Genomic DNA, 22,247 nt, shown 5'->3' on the forward strand with positions numbered 1-22,247 from the left:
TGTCGTTACCCATTCTTGTTCCTCCGTCCAGTCCAGTTTCGTTTGCCATGAGAGTCTCTGCATCCAGTCCAGTTTCGTTTACCAAAGATCCGTCCATTTTTTGCCCAGGAAAGTGCAAAAAGCAAAAACAACAAACCACCCTCCAGTCAGCGGGATGCTGCTGTCAGGTGGTTTAAAAAACAAAAAAAACAAAATCAAACTCTAATTCAGTCCACAAAAACAAACACAAAACAAAAATACTAAAATGGAGGAGAGCCTTTCTCTCCAAACTGCAGCCGATCACTTCCTGTATTGCTCACTAGTGTCCTCTAGTGTTCCCAGGGTGGTATGGCCGTAAGCGAGAGCAGCAGTCAAGAGTTGGCTATTTAAAAATAGGCGCAGCACCAGGAGCCGAGCGCTGCTCAGCTTGCCTTGAAACAGCAGCGACAGAAACAATGCCCTTGGCCCCTCAATAGTTTACCTCTTTTTATAAAAAAAAAAATGTATTTATTAATTTTTTTGCCAAACGAAGGAATTCAAAAAGCTTACAGCACCTGGTATTCCCAGGCGGTCTCCCATCCAAGTACTAACCAGGCCCAACCCTGCTTTGCTTCCGAGTTCAGATGAGATCAGGCATTGGCAGGGTGGTATGGCCGTAAGCGAGAGCAGCAGTCAAGAGTTGGCTATTTAAAAATAGGCGCAGCACCAGGAGCCGAGCGCTGCTCAGCTTGCCTTGAAACAGCAGCGACAGAAACAATGCCCTTGGCCCCTCAATAGTTTACCTCTTTTTATAAAAAAAAAATGTATTTATTAATTTTTTTGCCAAACGAAGGAATTCAAAAAGCTTACAGCACCTGGTATTCCCAGGCGGTCTCCCATCCAAGTACTAACCAGGCCCAACCCTGCTTTGCTTCCGAGTTCAGATGAGATCAGGCATTGCCATTTTTTTTTTTCTTTTATTATACTGTTCAAAATTCATACAATTCACTTATTTATACATAACACATTGACAAAGGAGATTGGTGTGGCTAAGAAAAGCTATGCCAAAAAGCTGCAAAACCAGTTTTCAGCTAACGACCCCGCATCAGTGTGGAGAGGCTTAAAAGATTTCACTAATTACAAGACACCGTCCCCCAGTATCGACAGCAATAAACATATTGCAAACGAGCTGAATATGTTCTACTGTAGGTTTGACACCTATGACCAGACACCTCACACCCACCCGGACCATCTCCCTACACAGCCATCAACACCACATCAACACAGCCCGGACCATCGCCCTACACGGCCATCAATACCACATCAACACAGCCCGGACCATCTCCCTACACAGCCATCAACACCACATCAACACAGCCCGGACCATCGCCCTACACAGCCATCAACACCTCCAGCCATCTTCCTCTCCCCCCCTGCTCTTCAGATCAGTGAGGAAAATGTGCGTCAGATCTTCAGTAAACAGAAGAGAAGGAAAGCACCAGGGCCAGATGGTGTCTCACCAGCCTGTCTGAGAACCTGCGCTGACCAGCTGGCTCCCATTTTCTCCCATATCTTCAATAGATCACTGGAACAGCGCAAAGTTCCATCCTGCTTTAAGCGCTCCACCATCATCCCAATCCCAAAGAAGCCAAAGATCACAGGACTCAATGACTACAGACCTGTGGCCTTAACATCTGTGGCCATGAAGTCATTCGAAAGACTGGTGCTAGCATATCTGAAGGACATCACTGGACCCCTGCTGGACCCCCTGCAGTTCGCCTATAGAGCAAACCGGTCTGTGGATGATGCAGTCAACATGGGACTGCATTATACCCTACAACATCTGGACAAACCAGGGAACTACGCAAGGATTCTGTTTGTGGACTTCAGTTCTGCCTTTAACACCATCGTCCCATCACTGCTTGAGTACAAACTGGCCCAGCTCTCTGTTCCTAGCTCTGTCTGTCAATGGATCACCAGCTTTCTGACAGATAGACAGCAGCTAGTCAGAATGGGCAAAATCACATCCGACAGCCGCACCATCAGCACTGGTGCCCCCCAGGGATGTGTTCTTTCTCCACTGCTCTTCTCCTTGTACACCAACGACTGCACTGCAAAAGACCCCTCCATCAAACTCATTAAGTTTGCAGACGACACTACTGCTATCGGCCTCATCCAGAACGGTGACGAGTCTGCATACAGACAGGAGGTGGAGCGGCTGGCGTTATGGTGCAGATACAACAACCTGGAGCTGAACACGCTCAAAACAGTGGAGATGATAGTGGACTTCAGGAGAAACCCCCCTGCACTCCCCCCACTCACCATCATGAACAGCACTGTGGCTGCAGTAGAGTCATTCAGGTTCCTGGGCACCACCATCTCTCAGGATCTGAAGTGGGACACTCATATAGACTCTATTGTGAAGAAAGCCCAGCAGAGACTGTACTTCCTTCGTCAGCTGAGGAAGTTCAACCTGCCACAGGAGCTACTCGTACAGTTCTACTCAGCTGTCATCCAATCCATCCTCTGCACTTCAATCACCGTCTGGTTCGGCTCAGCTGCCAAAACTGACCTCCGTAGACTACAGCGAATAGTCCGGACTGCTGAACGAATCACTGGCACAACCCTTCCTACACTTCAAGAACTGTACTCTTCCAGAGTGAGTAAAAGGGCTCGCAAAATCACTCTGGACGCCTCACACCCAGCACACTACCTGTTCGAACTGTTACCGTCTGGTCGGCGCTTCAGAGCACCGAGCACAAAAACAGCCAGACACAGGAAAAGTTTCTTTCCTCAGGCTGTCTACCTTATGAACAGTTAAATATTCCCCTACTGTGCAATAAATATGTGCAATACTTTCTCATACGCACTTGTACACAGCACCTTATATCAATATACAATGCAATACTTTCTACATTCGCACTTGTACACAGCACCGTATAACCTGTATATTTATAACAATCTGTACATACAACTCAACATCCAGGTTTCTTCACTAACCGCATCTGTTTAATGTTCATCATTTTTTATTATTATTATTTTATTTTTTCAGATTATTTTGTGTTGTCACATGTCACTTTATGTACACTGGAAGCTTCTGTAGCCAAAACAAATTCCTTGTGTGTGTGAAGCACACTTGGCAATAAAACCGATTCTGATTCTGATTCTGATTCTGATACAGATTACACTTCAGACAAAACATTTAAAAGGTCCATATTACATTCATAGCTTCACAACAATGTGTTTTGTTGTTTTTTTTCATATAAAATGTTGCAAGTTGTATTCCTTAAAAAGTAAAATCACATTTTTTAAAAAGACATTTTTATTCCTGTGTCATTTAAAATCTTTGTGACTTCTTGAGTAAAAACATCATAAAAAGCCTCCTGCATTTCCTCTAACTTAAAATAATAAAATAGACATTCAAAATATTTCTCCACCTTCCTCTTAAACACATTCCACACATTTAATAAAACTTTTTCCTTTTTTGCTACAACTCTTCTCTCCCATATTGCACTTTTCATTAAAATCACAAGTAAATTTATGAGTTTTTTATTATTACACTCTTTGTTCAGCCCCAACAGTAACACCTTTTCCCACTCTAGATTGTCGTCTCTTTCTCCTTTTAAAGTTAAAATCATGTTTTTGCATTTCTCATTAAAATCTTTTAACTCATTACAATATAAAAACAAGTGTAAGAATCCTTCATCTGCATCTTGACATACTTTACATGTGAGACTTTCCTCCATCCCTATTTTGTTTAAAATGACATCTGTAAACACTGCTTTACTCCTGATCAAATATTCTAAATTCTCCAGTTTTGATTGTACAAATTTGCCATTTATATTAGCCCATATGTTGTCTTCATTTACATCTTTAAAACGCCGTATCCAGTACTGATTTGCACCAGGTTTCTTAAAAACCCCATCTCTAAAAAAACCATAAATCATTTTCACTGTACAATCTTTCAAATCCCACCATTTCTCTCCAAATCTTACACTCACATCTTTACTTGGTTTATTTTCTTCCATGTTTTCTATTCTTGTTAACCATTCTGCAGGTATGGCATTTTTAATTATGTCGTATTCCTTTATTAAGTCTTGTCTATTAAAATCCTCCTTCGCTTCATCCATCACATCAATAACATACTGCACCGGTAAAAATACTTCCTTAAATTCATATAAAATATCCCTTACTCTTGTTATTCCCACCTCCCACCATTTCCTAAAAAACACCACTTTCTCTTGATTAAGAATGTCACTGTTTAAGAATAAAGGCTGATTTAAAATGTTCTCGCGTCCTTGTATATTAAAATGTACACAAGTTAAAAATTTCCCCCATGCTCCAATCAATTCTTTATAAAAGTCTGGTAGACCCTCTGTCATGAATGTTTTCATCCTCATCCATAAAATATTATCTCCCATATTAAAATTGCCACTTTTACTTAAAAAATATTCCATTGTTCTTTTCCATGCTGCCTTATTTTCTTCATCCAAATATTTCTTTACCATTTTCACTCTTAAGCTGTTTTTTCTTTGTTCGACGTCTATTAAACCTAGTCCCCCTTTGCCCACTTCTCCAATCAACGTTGCATATGCTATCCTTGGAGGCTTCCCTTCCCATAAAAAATCTAAAAAACATTTTTTCAGCCTTTTTTCCATCCACAGTGGCATTGATGACACATATAAAATATTCCATAATTTAGAAACCATTAAAACATTCAATATTAAAACCCTCCCCTTCAAAGTTAAAGACATTAATTTCCAAAACCTCAGCCTTCTTTCAATCCCTCCTAACATTTCCTCCCACATAGTTGCTTCTGCTTTCTTTTCATCCCTCCCAACTACAATGCCTAAAATTTTCATTTCATCCATTTCCTTGAACGTAAAATGTCCAGATAAAGCCTCAGTTCCTCCAAATCTCAAATATACTGTTTTGTCTTCGTTTATTTTAGCTCCTGAACCCTTACAAAAATGTTGCACTGTTTCCATTGCTTGCTTTACACTTGCCAGATCTTGTAGTATTAATGTAGTATCGTCAGCATATTGAAATATTTTATTCACTCCCCCCTCTACCTCTATTCCTTTTATTCGTTCCTCATGCTTCACAGCTAATCCCAGTGGTTCTGCAACTAAGGCATATAAAAGTGCAGATAACGGGCAACCCTGTCTGATTGATCTTGTTATTTTAAAACAGTCTGTTAAAAAACCATTGCATTTTATCCTGGTTATAGCTCCTCTATATAAAATCTGAACCCACTTTATAAAATTTTCCCCAAAACCAAAACTCTTTAACACTCCAAATAAAAAGTCATGCTCGACTCTATCAAAAGCTTTCTCAAAGTCCAGACTAATTAAAAACCCATCTTTCTTCTTATCATTTATATATCTTATTGTGTCTTTAATACTCATAGTTGTGTCAGCAATGTCTCGTCCTTTTATACTATATGCTTGGTTTGTTTTTATTATGCTTGGCATCACTTCCTTTAGTCTGTTAGCTAAAACTTTTGCTAAAATCTTCAAATCAGTATTGAGCATTGTTATAGGTCTATAATTTTTTAAATCTACTTTATCCCCCTTTCCTTTGTATATCACCTTCATTAAGCCCATCCCCATTCTTTTATTTACCCCTCCATTCTCAAAAATCTCATCATATACTTCCTTTAAAATACTAGATAAAATATCTTTAAAAACAATATAAAATTCACTTCCCAACCCATCAATTCCTGGACTTTTCTTTTTGTTCAATTCACTAATTGCTCTTTTTATTTCTTCTTCTCTTACCTCCTTGTCACATTCTCTTTTTTCCTCTTCTTCTACTCTTATTTTGATTAGCTTTAGCAATTCCCTTTTTTCTTTTTCTTTTACTCCCTCTGTGCAAAACAATTTCTCATAATATGATCTTATTTCTTCCAAAATCTCCTCATTTTGTTCTACTATGTTCCCATTTTTGCTCCTTATTTCTTTAATCATTTCTGCCTTCCCTCTTGTCTTCTCTAGATCAAAGAAAAATTTAGTGCACTTTTCCCCCTCCACTGTAAATTTGGCTTTGCTTCTTAATCTTGCACCTTCAAATTTCTCCTCCTCCATTTCTTTCAGTCTTCCTTCTAGTTCTTTTATCTTTTGTATATCTTTTCCATTCTCATTTTTCAATTCGTTTTCTAGTTTTTCTTTCAGCTCCTTTTCCTTATATTTTTTACAATTTTGTAACTGTCTACAGTATTTTATTGTAAACTTTTAAACTAAATGTTTCACATTCTCCCACCACATTCTTTTGTCCTCATTATAAATTTCATTCCCTTTTTCCTTTTGAATAATTTCCTTTATACTTAAAACATAGTCTTCATTCTTTAAAACCGCTGTGTTTAAAACCCATACCCCTGGCCCTCTTTTCACATTACTCCAGTCTAGATTCATAAAAACTGGCTTATGGTCACTCAGACTTGTTTCTTCATATTTGATCTTGCTTATAAACCCTTCAACATTTCTTGTGCATAAAATAAAATCAATTCTTGTTTGACAAAAAAAATTCCCCACTAACTGTCTTCTTGAGTACTCTTTTTTCTGTTCATTCCTTTCTCTCCACACATCAATTAAATTAATTTCCTCCATCAATATTTTCAGTTCTTTTCTCCCCTTATCCGTTTTAAAAACCATTCCCTCAGCCATTTCTAATTTACTAAAAACAGTGTTAAAATCCCCCATGATAATAACTCTTTCATGTTTCTTTAAACAATCTCTTAGTACATTAAAATACTCTTTCTTTCTGTTCTCCTCTGTTGGGGCATGAACGTTCACCATAATTACTTTTTTCTTCTCATACTCCATTTCACATATCATACACTTCCCCTCTTTGTCATTATAGATTGTTTTACATAAAACCCCACTGTTTTCTATTATTAAAATTGCAACTCCTCTCCCCAGCCTCCCATCCTCATTATTGTATAAAATCTCCCCACTCCACCTTTTTCTTATTTCCTTCATGTATTCTTCCTTCCAGTTTGTCTCTTGTAATAAAATCACATCTTCTCGTTTACACATTTCTTTCACTTTTTCAAATTTCCTGATGTCTAAAAGCCCTCTTGCTTTAAAAGAAACAATTCCTAAAACCATAAATAAGATAAAAACATTCATAAAAACCATCATCTCAGTCCATCTCTTCCAAGCCCTTTAGCAACTCATACTTATTTTCGCATTCGATTTCTTCATCTTTTAGCAGTTTTTTCCTTGCAGTCTCTAAATTAGGTTTTATCTTTATCGATCGTCTTCTTTTTGATGATTTCACCTGTGTCTCTTTGTTTCCGTCCTTTTGCAAATGTTCCTCTAACTCGTCTTGCTCCTCATTACTTTGGTCTTTTGTCTCCACTGTGTCCATTGCCTTTTGAAAACTGTCTGTCATGTCCATTTGTGTCCAAAATATGTCTTCCTGTTGTCCTTGTTGTAAGTCTTTATTATTCAAATTGCTCTTTTCTGCTGCTTCCAAAACATTCCTTAAACTGTCAGTCATATCCATTTGAGTCCATATTGTCCCTTCCTGTTCAGTGACTCTGTCCTTTCCATTAGCCTCATTCTCTTGTAGTTTTTCACTTTTAGATTCTGTTCTTCTGTCTTGTGTTGTTGTTTTGTCCTCTGACTGTATATTGTCTCCTTCATACATCTGTCTGTCTACCTGCTGCTCCTCCTCCTCCTCCTCTTCCCCCATCCAACATTCACATTTATTTAAAAACTTATTACAATCCGGGCACTTCACCGTATCGCAATCCCTTGCGAAATGCCCCCTTTCCTCGCACTTAAAACACTTAAAATCTGGACAGTCTTTCACCACATGATCTGGGCTCATGCACAGCCTGCAAGTTTTCACCTGATGGCTGCATCACTCTAAAGTATTGTGGTCCTTCTGCTGTCTCTATTCTTGTGCTGTACGGGAGGGACGCCACTTCTTTGGGGAATCTGGTTTTAACAAACCTCATCCCATCTTCAATATCTGTGCCCGGATAAAACCTTCTTTTAATTTTTGAAAGGGGACAAACTCCCCAATGATCCAATTTCTCTAAAATATCTATGTCAGCAACATAGACATGCAGATGCATGAAGGAGACAACATAATCGCGATTTTGTAGCCTCTTTACTGTACAGTTTATCCCTTTAATAGTCAATCTGTCTGTTAACACATCAGCATCTTCCTCTCTTTCAAGTGTTACTTCATATTCCTTGTTTTGTTTTGGTCTTACAGCCAAAATCTTTCCATCCCCAATCCTCTCCGTCACTGCTTTAATTAAATCCATTGCTCTCACCTCAGTTGTTTGTCCCATATCTACTGTTACAGTTGCTTCTTTTAGATAAATCCTTTTCCTTGCTTCCTTCTCCGATCTGTTTGTTTCTCGTTGTCGTCTGTCCAGTCCATTGTCATTTGCCTTCTCAAATCCGTCCGCCATTGCCAGGTCTGTCACCGTAGATCCGTCCATTGCAAAAAAAAATAGGAATAAAAAACACTCCTCCCGAACAGCTCACGCTGCTGGGAGGATAAACTAAACAAACACAAAAAAAGTTTAACAAAAATGTATTTTAGTCAACAATAAAACTAAACAGAAGAAAATGTGGTGAGCCTCTCTCACCAACTGCAGCCAAACACTTCCTGGAATGTACCACTATCACACATGCACAGGGTGGTATGGCCGTAAGCGAGAGCAGCCGTCAAGAGTTGGCTATTTAAAAATAGGCGCAGCACCAGGAGCCAAGTGCCGCTCAGCTTGCCTTGACACAGCACCGACAGAAACAATGCCCTTGGCCCCTCAGTAGTTTACCTCTTTTTAAATTTTTTTTATTTATTTATTTTTATTTATTTTTTATTTTTTTGCCAAATGAAGGAATTCAAAAAGCTTACAGCACCTGGTATTCCCAGGCGGTCTCCCATCCAAGTACTAACCAGGGCCAACCCTGCTTTGCTTCCGAGTTCAGATGGGATCAGGCATTGCCAGGGTGGTATGGCTGTAAGCGAGAGCATCCCTCAAGAGTTGGCTATTTAAAAATAGGCGCAGAACCAGGAGCTGAGTGCCGCTCAGCTTGCCTTGACACAGCACCGACAGAAACAATGCCCTTGGCCCCTCAATAGTTTACCTCTTTTTTTTTTTTATTAATTAATAAAAAATTTTTTTTTTGTGCCAAATTAAGGAATTCAAAAAGCTTACAGCACCTGGTTTTCCCAGGCGGTCTCCCATCCAAGTACTAACCAGGTCCAACCCTGCTTTGCTTCCGAGTTCAGATGAGATCAGGCATGCTTTTTTTTTTTCTTTTTTTATTAAAAATAATTTTCAAATACAATAAAACAATACATTGAGTGACTTTTCAAACATCAAAAATAAACAAAATAAAAAAATTATATGAAATACATTCATTTGTATTTGTCCCACATCCAGGTAACACCATTAGTCGTCAAATTGCCTAGAAAAGCGTGCTTTTCTTTTGAAGGTCCTACCTAGTAATGCTCCAGTAAATGTGTGAGGAGCCCTGCATGCCGAATGACGAGTTACTCAGAAATCAATGCACATTGGCTCCGCCTTGGATGGACCTTCTGCTACTTTCCTGCAAGACCAGTTTTTTAATTCATTCTCTTCATCTCGGGCAGCAGCTCTTCACCATCTTGAGGTTCCATAATGTAATGGATAGCACTCTGCATCCAGCGATCTAAGTTCAAATCTAGGTGGGACCTGTTTTTTTTTGCCAGCACCGCACAAAAAAAGCTAAAATAGCATTCTATTCCCTTAAAGGTCAGAGAATAACAGTTACTATGGGTTTTCTATGACCCTCAAGTCCAGCTGCTTCACCCTCAAGTACACCTGCTTCCATTTGACCAAATGACAAAGGAAAACATTTTTTCAGCCTTTTTTCCATCCACAGTGGCATTGATGACACATATAAAATATTCCATAATTTAGAAACCATTAAAACATTCAAAATTAAAACCCTCCCCTTCAAAGTTAAGGACATTAACTTCCAAAACCTCAGCCTTCTTTCAATCCCTCCTAACATTTCCTCCCACATAGTTACTTCTGCTTTCTTTTCATGCCTCCCAACTACAATGCCTACAATTTTAATTTCATCCATTTCCTTGAACGTAAAATGTCCAGATAAAGCCTCAGTTCCTCCAAATCTCAAATATACTGTTTTATCTTCGTTTATTTTAGCTCCTGAACCCTTGCAAAATGTTGCACTGTCTCCATTGCTTGCTTTACACTTGCCAGATCTTTTAGTATTAATGTGGTATCATCAGCATATTGAAATATTTTATTCACTCCCCCCTCTACCTCATCCTTTTATTCGTTCCTCGTGGCTCACAGCTAATCCCAGTGGTTCTGCAACTAAGGCATATAAAAGTGCAGATAACGGGCAACCCTGTCTGATTGATCTTGTTATTTTAAAACAGTCCGTTAAAAAACCATTGCATTTCATGGTTATAGCTCCTCTATATAAAATCTAAACCCACTTTATAAAATTTTCCCCAAAACCAAAACTCTTTAGCACTCCAAATAAAAAGTCATGCTCGACTCTATCAAAAGCTTTCTCGAAGTCCAGACTAATTAAAAACCCATCTTTCTTCTTATCATTTATATATCTTATTGTGTCTTTAATACTCATAGTTGTGTCAGCAATGTCTCGTCCTTTTATACTATATGCTTGGTTTGTTTTGATTATGCTTGGCATCACTTCCTTTAATCTGTTAGCTAAAACTTTTGCTAAAATCTTCAAATCAGTATTGAGCATTGTTATAGGTCTATAATTTTTTAAATCTACTTTATCCCCCTTTCCTTTGTATATCACCTTCATTAAGCCCATCCCCATTCTTTTATTTACCCCACCATTCTCAAAAATCTCATCATATACTTCCTTTAAAATACTAGATAAAATATCTTTAAAAACAATATAAAATTCACTTCCCAACCCATCAATTCCTGGACTTTTCTTTTTGTTCAATTCACTAATTGCTCTTTTTATTTCTTCTTCTCTTACCTCCTTGTCACATTCTCTTTTTTCATCTTCTTCTACTCTTGATTTGATTAGCTTTAGTAATTCCCTTTTTTCTTTTTCTTTTACTCCCTCTGTGCAAAACAATTTCTCATAATATGATCTTATTTCTTCCAAAATCTCCTCATTTTCTTCTACTATGTTCCCATTTTTGCTCCTTATTTCTTTAATCATTTCTGCCTTCCCTCTTCTCCTCTCTAGATCAAAGAAAAATTTAGTGCACTTTTCCCCCTCCACTGTAAATTTAGCTTTGCTTCTTAACCTTGCACCTTCAAATTTCTCCTCCTCCATTTCTTTCTGTCTTCCTTCCAGTTCTTTTATCTTTTGTATATTTTTTCCATTCTCATTTTTCAATTCGTTTTCTAGTTTTTCTTTCAGCTCCTTTTCCTTATATTTTTTACAATTTTGTAATTGTCTACAGTATTTTATTGTAAACTTTTTAACTAAATGTTTCACATTCTCCCACCACATTCTTTTGTCCTCATTATACATTTCATTCCATTTTTCCTCTTGAATAATTTGCTTTATACTCAAAACATAGTCTTCATTCTTTAAAACCGCTGTGTTTAAAACCCATACCCTTGGCCCTCTTTTCACATTACTCCAGTCTAGATTCATAAAAATTGGCTTATGGTCACTCAGACTTGTTTCTTCATATTTGATCTTGCTTATAAACCCTTCAACATTTCTTGTGCATAAAATAAAATCAATTCTTGTTTGACAAAAAAAAAATCCCCACTAACTGTCTTCTTGAGTACTCTTTTGTTTGTTGTAAACTGTTAAGGAGGGTTGGTAATGGAGGTGGGTGCTTGGTGAAGGAATGTAAAGGGAATACTGGAAGAGGGGTAATGAGTAGGGAGAGGAAGAGCGTTAGGACTCGTAGAGAAAGACTGGGTAGAAATAAGCTGGGTTGAAGAGTGAGGGAGGTTGAAAGGGAGAGAGTATTGAGGAGGATTAAGGGTGGAAGGGATGGCTGGAAGAGTAGGGCTGGAGTTTTCACTGGAATGTGGAGCTGGAGGCAAAGGGAGGGGGGTGGGAAGTCCGAGAGTGGCGTCATAATCCGGTGGATTGTCCATGTTTTGGAATGTTATGGTAGGTGCAGTTTGTCGAGTTCCATGGAATTGCTTTTTATTGTTTTTCTTAGTTGCTTTCTTTAATGCTCCGGAGAGATTTTGTGCATGCAGGGCTGTGGTGGGTTGAGTATAGGGGGTGTGGTGGCAGCGTGGTGATGAGATGGATTCATAGAGTTTTGGTAGTTTCATTTTATTGCAGCTGCTGGGGATGGAGATTCTGGCGTTTATAAGGGTCTGGCGGCATTTGTTCACAGTCAACTTGTTGAAATTGAGGGATGATGATCTTCCGGAGGCGTATGAAGAAACTAGAAAAGGTGGGTGGCGAATTTGAGTGATGGGGGATGGGGATTGTATGCAGCATTGAGTCCTTGCTGAAGAAGAGAGGATAGGCCTTCGGCCTCTTATTGGAGCCTCTGTATCGAGTCGGCTTCTAGGCTGAGCTTGGTGTTGTTGAACCGGAGCTGGTGTTTCTATGAGAGCGGATATTTCGTTACTGTCCATGTTGCTGTTGATGATGTGAGAGTAGTTTTGATGCTGCTGTTTTGTCATTTCCATTGTTGTTGTTGTTGTTGATTTGTTGTAGTCAGATGATGGTAGTAGAATTGTTGATGGTTTCTAGAGAGATGTTGAATTTTAGAAGCTTGTGAAGGAGCTGAAGCAGTCCTGTCAAGCTTTCTTCGGAAAACGAAGATAAGGTAGTTATTTTTGAGTTTGGATTATTCTAATTGGCAAACTAATAATTGCAGATGGGAGACCAGCTGCGATCAATCATATCACGTGCTCCTCTCAAAATTAGTTTGTGAAACTTAACTAAATGTAGGCTGCCATTCAGACTTTATTGTTGATATCAAGAATTCAATTGTTAATTTTATCAACTAAATTGCTACAAGTAAAAATTGATTTGTCCTCCACACACTTCTCCTCCACTGTTACATCCTCTCCTCCCTCAAGCATACACGGTTCTCACTTCTTGATGTAAAAAGTGCAGCAGAAACACTCTGGTCCACTTTAACATCCTGCTTAGGTGAGATCAGGCCTGTCTCCACCAGACCAATGCACCCTACTCCCTGGCTGTCAGATGGTCTGATAATGGTTAGTGTTAGGGCATGTTCTGAGATAACCTAGAACAGCACCCAGGGCCAAAACCCCATACTACCATAACAAAATTAACACCACTTCAGACATCCGCAAACTTTTCAGGACATTTTATACCCTGCTCGGTCCTCCTCCACCAACTCCTTATCAGCTGGCCTCTTTCTTTACACAAACAAAACACTCAAATTAGCAGTCTATTTCTCACCAAATCCAACCTAAATCTCCATTAAACAACACCCTCTAAAGAAAAATTCACTCTCTTCCTTTACTCCACACTGGCACATAGAGGCCAGCTAGTGAAGTGCTGTGCAGGTAAACCTTATTTCTCTGACCTCTAAAGGTGCTCTGGTGACAGACGCTAGGGGCCATGGTCTTTAGCCTCTTTGTTAGAGCAACTGCCATGCAGAAGGTAGCCGGTTCGATCCCAGCTCGGAGCAGGTTGGGTGGTATAGGGCCTGCAGGGTTACACAGGCCTGGGTAACCTCACTGTTAAAAGAAAACATCACTCAACACCTCATTGGATGAAAAATACAGACCAGTCCCTCTCCTGATTATTGCCAAAACACTACAAAGGGCTATTTTCAACTAAATTTCCAAATGTTTAGCTCACATCAAACTGCCTAAAGGATATTGGCTTGGAAAAAAACATCACCAACTGCTTATTCATCTGCTTACATCACCTTCCCTGCAACTCTACACATTCAACACAATTTCTCAATCCAGCTGGGATCATCCACCACTACCCAATGTAGTTTGGTAAGAAATCTTGAAATCTGATTCTGGATGATCAGTTGTCCTTCAAAGAGGACATTGCTAATACAGCTCCATTGTGCAGATCTGCACTTTTCAACATCAGAAAAATCTGACTCTTCTTAACAGATCATGCTGCACAACTTTTAGTGCAAACTCTTGTCATTTCAAGGCTGGACCCCGACAGTGCTCTTCTAGCTGGATTCCCATCCTGCACCCCTAATCCTCTACAGATGCTCCAGAACGCTGCAGCTCATCTCGTCTTCAATGAGAGCCCATGTAACTCCTCTCTTTATCTCTCTGCATCGGTTACCGCTCAAGACTCGTATCAAATTCAAATCACTGGCACTGCACCCCCTACCTCCACCTACTGCTGAAGGTCTACATCCCCTGCAGGAGCCTCCAGTCTGGGAGTGAGCGCAGGCTATAAATCACTTTCCAAAACCTTTTCATTGACTGTTCCATGCTGGAGGAATGTCTTTTCATTCCCAACTAAATGTAAACGTATGATTCTCAGTCTCAAAAGTAATTTAAAAAAATAAATAAATAACATTAATCCATGTATAACACAATTCATTTACAAAATCCAACTCATAAATTCAAAAGACAATTTGTGAATTAACAAAAATTGGATTTGTGAATTTAAGAGTTGTGTGCTACTTCAAAAAAATTCCAGAGACCTAAGGAGAACACTAAATGTTTCCCTCTGGGGCAGTGGCTTTCTTTGAATACTACATGTGTTTATTGCAACCAAGTTAATCAATGGTTTTAACCCTTATAGCAGATGAATCCTTCTGTATGTGTCTGAAATGTATGATGTCTGGTGCTAAACAAAAGCTAGTGATATTTGCAATACACTGTTGTAAATGAAAAACTAGTATCAGAAACAGTATTTCTCTTGTAACATTTGATGTAAGATAGTAACGAACTTACAAGATATTTTAATACACATAAAATTACCAAGCAGTCTGTTAATGACCCTGAGCATAATGGTACAGGGTGTGGGCCTGCGATCCATGGCAACTGCTCATTGCAAGACACAGCCGTAGAGATGGACCAAACCAGATCACTTAAAAACCTACTGCAACAGTAAAAAAACTTTGCTTTTTGCATTAGCTCGCTGCTGCTCTCTGCCCTCTCTCGCTTTGCTCTTGGACACTGCACCGCCACGCAATCGGGCCACAAAGAACTTTCCATGCAACCTCTTAAAGTTAGGAACCACTGAAACTGCAAAAAACTTCTGCAAACCGACTCTCAGCAGAGTCTGTCACCCTGGTATCCCAGGACAACTTCCATTCACAAGCGAGTGAATCCCAAGGACGTCACTGAAGCAGAGTCACCAACCAATCAGGAACACCGTGTTTTGTGAAGGCCAGTCGGCGAAGGAAACTCAAACAAATGTTGTCTCTTGCTGATCTGGTGCAAATTGATCTTAAGCAGTTAAAGATAAGCCAAACCTCTGCTTTTGTGGTTTCTGAGGTGTGATTCTAAGATCTAGAAATATAAGCTAAAATTAATTTGGGACGGTTGTCAAATCATTTTCCACAAACACCAGAATTGAGAACCACTGCTCTGAGGTACTCAAAATAACCAACTATCATACTCAAAATGAATTGCCTTCATAAAGTTACTTCTCTATGTCAGTATATCCCTCTAAATATTTCTTTACAATATTTAAAACAGTTTGATAATTTAGTGAAATAATATAACAGGAACAATAAGCACCCTAGTTTGCATAGGAGTACATCGCAACAGCCAGTTGATAAAAAAGGGTTGGGGCTTCCTGAGCATTTATTTCACTATTACGCCTTCAGTCTGAGACATCTTGCGCACTGGTCCATCCCTCCTGAGAGAGCTCCATCTTAGTTTATGGTTAAACAAGCCGACTTTTATCATACTTGGGGACTTTAATCAGGCAAAACTCACACATGAGCTGCCTAAATTCAAACAGCACATTACATGCCCCACCAGAGGCAATAAAATTTTGGACCATTGCTACACCACAATAAAGGATGCATATCGCTCCGTCGCCAGAGCAGCTCTAGGACTCTCCGATCACTGCCTGGTTCATCTTATACCAACTTACAGGCAAAAACTTAAAACTACTAAGCCAGTATTAAGGACTGTCAAGAGATGGACCAACGACACAGAGCAGGTCTTACAAGCCTGTTTTGAATGCACTGACTGGGATGTTTTTGAAGCTGCAGCCAAAGATCTGGACGAGCTCACAGAGACTGTAACATCATACATCAGTTTCTGTGAGGAGTTATGCATCCCTACCAGGACCTACTTGTCATTTAACAATGATAAACCATGGTTCACACCAAAACTCAGACAGCTTCGTCAGGCCAAAGAGGATGCTTACAGGAGTGGTGACAGGATCCTGTACAATCGGGCCAGGAACACATTGACAAAGGAGATTGGTGTGGCTAAGAAAAGCTATGCCAAAAAGCTGCAAAACCAGTTTTCAGCTAACGACCCTGCATCAGTGTGGAGAGGCTTAAAAGATTTCACTAACTACAAGACACCGTCCCCCAGTATCGACAGCAATAAACATATTGCAAACGAGCTGAATATGTTCTACTGTAGGTTTGACACCTATGACCAGACACCTCACACCCACCCGGACCATCTCCCTACACAGCCATCAACACCACATCAACACAGCCCGGACCATCGCCCTACACGGCCATCAATACCACATCAACACAGCCCGGACCATCTCCCTACACAGCCATCAACACCACATCAACACAGCCCGGACCATCTCCCTACACAGCCATCAACACCACATCAACACAGCCCGGACCATCTCCCTACACAGCCATCAACACCACATCAACACAGCCCGGACCATCGCCCTACACAGCCATCAACACCTCCAGCCATCTTCCTCTCCCCCCCTGCTCTTCAGATCAGTGAGGAAAATGTGCGTCAGATCTTCAGTAAACCGAAGAGAAGGAAAGCACCAGGGCCAGATGGTGTCTCACCAGCCTGTCTGAGAACCTGCGCTGACCAGCTGGCTCCCATTTTCTCCCATATCTTCAATAGATCACTGGAACAGCGCAAAGTTCCATCCTGCTTTAAGCGCTCCACCATCATCCCAATCCCAAAGAAGCCAAAGATCACAGGACTCAATGACTACAGACCTGTGGCCTTAACATCTGTGGCCATGAAGTCATTCGAAAGACTGGTGCTAGCATATCTGAAGGACATCACTGGACCCCTGCTGGACCCCCTGCAGTTCGCCTATAGAGCAAACCGGTCTGTGGATGATGCAGTCAACATGGGACTGCATTATACCCTACAACATCTGGACAAACCAGGGAACTACGCAAGGATTCTGTTTGTGGACTTCAGTTCTGCCTTTAACACCATCGTCCCATCACTGCTTGAGTACAAACTGGCCCAGCTCTCTGTTCCTAGCTCTGTCTGTCAATGGATCACCAGCTTTCTGACAGATAGACAGCAGCTAGTCAGAATGGGCAAAATCACATCCGACAGCCGCACCATCAGCACTGGTGCCCCCCAGGGATGTGTTCTTTCTCCACTGCTCTTCTCCTTGTACACCAACGACTGCACTGCAAAAGACCCCTCCATCAAACTCATTAAGTTTGCAGACGACACTACTGTTATCGGCCTCATCCAGAACGGTGACGAGTCTGCATACAGACAGGAGGTGGAGCGGCTGGCGTTATGGTGCAGATACAACAACCTGGAGCTGAACATGCTCAAAACAGTGGAGATGATAGTGGACTTCAGGAGAAACCCCCCTGCACTCCCCCCACTCACCATCATGAACAGCACTGTGGCTGCAGTAGAGTCATTCAGGTTCCTGGGCACCACCATCTCTCAGGATCTGAAGTGGGACACTCATATAGACTCTATTGTGAAGAAAGCCCAGCAGAGACTGTACTTCCTTCGTCAGCTGAGGAAGTTCAACCTGCCACAGGAGCTGCTCGTACAGTTCTACTCAGCTGTCATCCAATCCATCCTCTGCACTTCAATCACCGTCTGGTTCGGCTCAGCTGCCAAAACTGACCTCCGTAGACTACAGCGAATAGTCCGGACTGCTGAACGAATCACTGGCACAACCCTTCCTACACTTCAAGAACTGTACTCTTCCAGAGTGAGTAAAAGGGCTCGCAAAATCACTCTGGACGCCTCACACCCAGCACACTACCTGTTCGAACTGTTACCGTCTGGTCGGCGCTTCAGAGCACCGAGCACAAAAACAGCCAGACACAGGAAAAGTTTCTTTCCTCAGGCTGTCTACCTTATGAACAGTTAAATATTCCCCTACTGTGCAATAAATATGTGCAATACTTTCTCATACGCACTTGTACACAGCACCTTATATCAATATACAATGCAATACTTTCTACATTCGCACTTGTACACAGCACCTTATAACCTGTATATTTATAACAATCTGTACATACAACTCAACATCCAGGTTTCTTCACTAACCGCATCTGTTTAATGTTCATCATTTTTTATTATTATTATTTTATTTTTTCAGATTATTTTGTGTTGTCACATGTCACTTTATGTACACTGGAAGCTTCTGTAGCCAAAACAAATTCCTTGTGTGTGTGAAGCACACTTGGCAATAAAACTAATTCTGATTCTGATTCTGATTCTGATCCTACTTCCCCTTCCACCACTACATTGTCTATCCATCCATCTATTTATTCATTTTATTTTGTAAATGTGTTATTGTTGAGGCTGATCTCTAAAATATTATAATTTTTACTGATAGATTTTTAGGTGCAGGCTAGGACTGTCTCTGCCATTTGCAGATAACGTTATCCTTTTGGCTTCATAGGACATGGATCTTCAGCATGCAGTGGGGCGGTTTGCTGCTGAGTGGGACATGGCAGGGAAAGAAACAGCACCTCTAAGTCAGAAACCATGGTGCTTGACTGGAAAAAGGTGGCCATCTCCAGTTTGGAGAAGTGTCCTTACCCCAAATGGAGTTCAAGTATCTGCCTTTTTTTTCATGAGGAATGGAATGTGAGAATAAAAGATGGATCAGTGCAGCAGCAGCAGTAATGCAGTTGATGTGATTGTCTGTTGTGGTGAAGGAGCTGAGACGAAAGGCAATGTTCTTAATTTACCGCTCCATCTAGGTTCCTACTCTCACCTATGGTCATGACTGAAAAGACAAGATCTCAGAAACAACTGGACACATTTTACAAAGTGTTATGACCCGCTTGTTTGGGTCGCACCATAAAAGAAATATGAACCAACAAAATAGCCTGAATGCTATTTATTATAAAATGTAACTCCTAGAACAATCAATCAAAGCAACCAACAAATGTCTTGGAATAATAATAAAGATAAAGAACTTAGGATATAATCAAAACAACACTTTAACTACATGATAAAAGTAATGCAAAACAAAACCATAAGGTTAAAGAGTCAATGAGATGGCAGGTCTTGACATGAGGACTCCTGAGTAGCCACAGCGTCCTGGGGTAGCTAGCACAACTTTTATAGACCCATTGATGAGTAATGCAGGCATCTGATCAGGATTTACCACATACTCCAAACTGGAGTCTTGGGATCATCACATTGTATTAATATTGTAAAACTTCATACCTGTTGCTCTGCCTAAATCATAAAATATTCATCAAGTTTGTATTCTACTCAAAAAAAATAAAGGTAGTAAACTAGAAAGAATCTTGAACTTAAAAGTAAAGAAACTTTACTAATAAAAGATGCAACACAGGACAATTGAATGGGCTTTCTAAACTTGAGTATACTGTAAACTAACCGCCCTGGAGCTCCACCTTCTTTGATGTGCGGCGTCTTCCCAGTGATTTGTTTCTCATTCAGGGAGTCAGACAGAGAACATCACCCAAAACAACACTAGCTACATGAATCCACTGGAGAGTGGAGTACAGATGTATCCGCACCTGTACAATCACTTGCAAAGAGATTTTAAGCCGCAGAGGTGCTGTTTGCCAGATGTTTATAAAACTGTTCTTCTCTCAGTCGCCATCATTGTGTTTACGGTAAACGTGAGGAGCACAACACATTTACAACCCCACCTACTGCAGTTGTAGGAGTGTTGGAAAACAGTATACAGTCACTCAGCCTTTTCAAACATTATTCAGACATGAAACATCCTGTGCACATGAGAAAATGTTTTGCTGCATTCATGTCGTGTGCAACTTTTTTTGTTCATGTGTTAATTAAACTGCGCCGAATGAGCAAAACTCTGTAGACACTGATCAGATCTGTACAGTTTCTCTCCAGTGTGAATCCTCTTTTGTGTTTTCAGATGTGTTAACTGATTAAACCTCCTGTCACAGTGTGAACACTTGTACTGTCTCTTCAGTGTGAATCGTCTGGTGCAGTTTCAATTTTGGAGCTGTAATAAAAGTCTTCGCACACTCAAAGCACATATACTCTTTCACACCAGCGTGGATCTTCATGTGTTCATTAAGGCTTGCTAATCGGTTGAAACTTTTCCCACACTGAGTGCATGTGAATGGTTTCTCTCCAGTGTGGGTCTTCATGTGTTTATTAAGGTCTGAGGAGTTGCTGAAACTCATCCCACACCGAAGCTGCAGTCATACTAGAGTTTGAGCAGGCGACATTCTGTTGAACGGTGCTGCGAAAAGGGTCGGGATTAAACAAGATGATTAGAAAAAAGTGAGCGATTGGTCCATATTTTAAATTTCTGTCCAAAGAGGTCATGTTTTGATCTTAGTCTCACAGATTAGTCTCACACAGTCAAGTAAAGTGATTTCGCAGGTCAGAGTTCACCAAGCTTGAACTTTGCAATGCAGTGAACTGCGAAACTTAACGCACAAACTTGCATTTCCGGTCTGACACATTCGCGTGCGTATGAATGGATGTCTATGGGAAGAAAAGTCTAGTGTGGCCGCGGCTTAAGTGCAAGTAAATCTCTGAATGGTGTGGCTCATCATGTGTTTATTAAGGTGTGAAGATTGGCTGAAACTCTTCCCACACTGAGTGCATGTGAATGGTTTCTCTCCAGTGTGGATCCTCATGTGTTTATTAAGAGATGATAATTGGCTGAAACTCTTCCAACATTGAGTGCAAGTGAATGGTTTCTCTCTTGTGTGGCTCACCATATGTTTATTAAGGGATGATGAGCAGATGAAACTTTTCCCACACTGAGTGCATGTGAATGGTTTCTCTCCGGTGTGGATCATTGTGTGTTCATTTAGGTGTGATGAGCGTCTGAAACTCTTCCCACACAGAGTGCATGTAAATGGTTTCTCTCCAGTGTGGGTCTTCATGTGTTTATTAAGGTCTGATGAGTTGCTGAAACTCTTCCTACACTGAGTGCATGTGAATGGTTTCTCTCCAGTGTGAATCCTCATGTGTAGATTAAGGGATGATGAGCGGATGAAACTCTTCCCACACTGAGTGCATGTGAATGGTTTCTCTCCGGTGTGGATCATTATGTGTTGATTAAGAGATGAAGATTGGCTGAAACTTTTCCCACACTGAGTGCATGTAAATGGTTTCTCTCCAGTGTGGGTCTTCATGTGTTTATTAAGAGATGATGAGTGGCTGAAACTCTTCCCACACTGAGTGCATGTGAATGGTTTCTCTCCAGTGTGGATCTTCATGTGTTGATTAAGAGATGATGATTGGCTGAAACTCTTCCCACACTGAGTGCAAGTGTATGGTTTCTCTCCTGTGTGGCTCACCATGTGTTTATTAAGGGATGATGAGCAGATGAAACTTTTCCCACACTGAGTGCATGTGAATGGTTTCTCTCCAGTGTGGATCATTGTGTGTTCATTTAGGTGTGATGAGCGTCTGAAACTCTTCCCACACTGAGTGCATGTAAATGGTTTCTCTCCAGTGTGGGTCTTCATGTGTTGATTAAGGTCTGATGAGTAGCTGAAACTCTTCCCACACTGAGTGCATGTGAATGGTCTCTCTCCAGTGTGGATCATCATGTGAATCTTAAGATAGCCTTTTCTTCCAAAACTTTTTCCACACTGGGTGCAAGTGAAACGATTCTCATCTCTCCTTTTTAAAATACCATCAGTCTGTAAATGAGTTTTTTCCTCAATTTTGACATGATGTTTCTTCTCTTTACTCCCCTCATTCTCTTCAATTAGGTCTGAAATAAATAAATAAAACGTTATTTACATTAAGTCTTAAAATTTCTCATTAAAAGCTGAAAAGTGAAAAGACACTGAAAACACACACTGTAATTTTGATGCACATTAAATGTAAAATAAATTCGATCATATTTTGTTCGGTCCATTAACATGTACACATTTATACAGATTCAGTTCATCTTTATTTATCTAGTGCTTTTACAACGTAAATTGTGTCAAAAGCCCTTTAACAGAAG

General features: G+C 40.3%; 1 protein-coding gene and 2 non-coding genes across 3 annotated transcripts; all 3 read right to left on the reverse strand.

Moving 5' to 3' along the window:
- Nucleotides 1-521: 521 nt before the first annotated feature.
- On the reverse strand, nucleotides 522-640 carry LOC130223851 (5S ribosomal RNA). Its single transcript, XR_008836962.1, has one exon. It is a non-coding gene; the product is annotated as a 5S ribosomal RNA (ribosomal RNA).
- Nucleotides 641-8,831: 8,191 nt separating this feature from the next.
- On the reverse strand, nucleotides 8,832-8,950 carry LOC130223902 (5S ribosomal RNA). Its single transcript, XR_008837012.1, has one exon. It is a non-coding gene; the product is annotated as a 5S ribosomal RNA (ribosomal RNA).
- A 10,213-nt stretch (nucleotides 8,951-19,163) lies between these two features.
- LOC130222144 (gastrula zinc finger protein XlCGF8.2DB-like) lies at nucleotides 19,164-21,979 on the reverse strand. Its single transcript, XM_056454772.1, has one exon. The coding sequence runs from the start codon at nucleotides 21,841-21,843 to the stop codon at nucleotides 20,797-20,799; it is 1,047 nt and encodes a 348-aa protein (XP_056310747.1). The 5' UTR covers nucleotides 21,844-21,979; the 3' UTR covers nucleotides 19,164-20,796.
- Between the last annotated feature and the right edge of the window lie 268 nt (nucleotides 21,980-22,247).

Source organism: Danio aesculapii, chromosome 4 (assembly GCF_903798145.1).
Source record: "Danio aesculapii chromosome 4, fDanAes4.1, whole genome shotgun sequence".
In the NCBI taxonomy this organism is placed as follows: domain Eukaryota; kingdom Metazoa; phylum Chordata; class Actinopteri; order Cypriniformes; family Danionidae; genus Danio; species Danio aesculapii.

Bases quoted from the DNA above. Each gene is read 5' to 3' on its own strand.
- LOC130222144 (XM_056454772.1), bottom strand. From the start codon at position 21,843: ATGATGATCCACACTGGAGAGAGACCATTCACATGCACTCAGTGTGGG.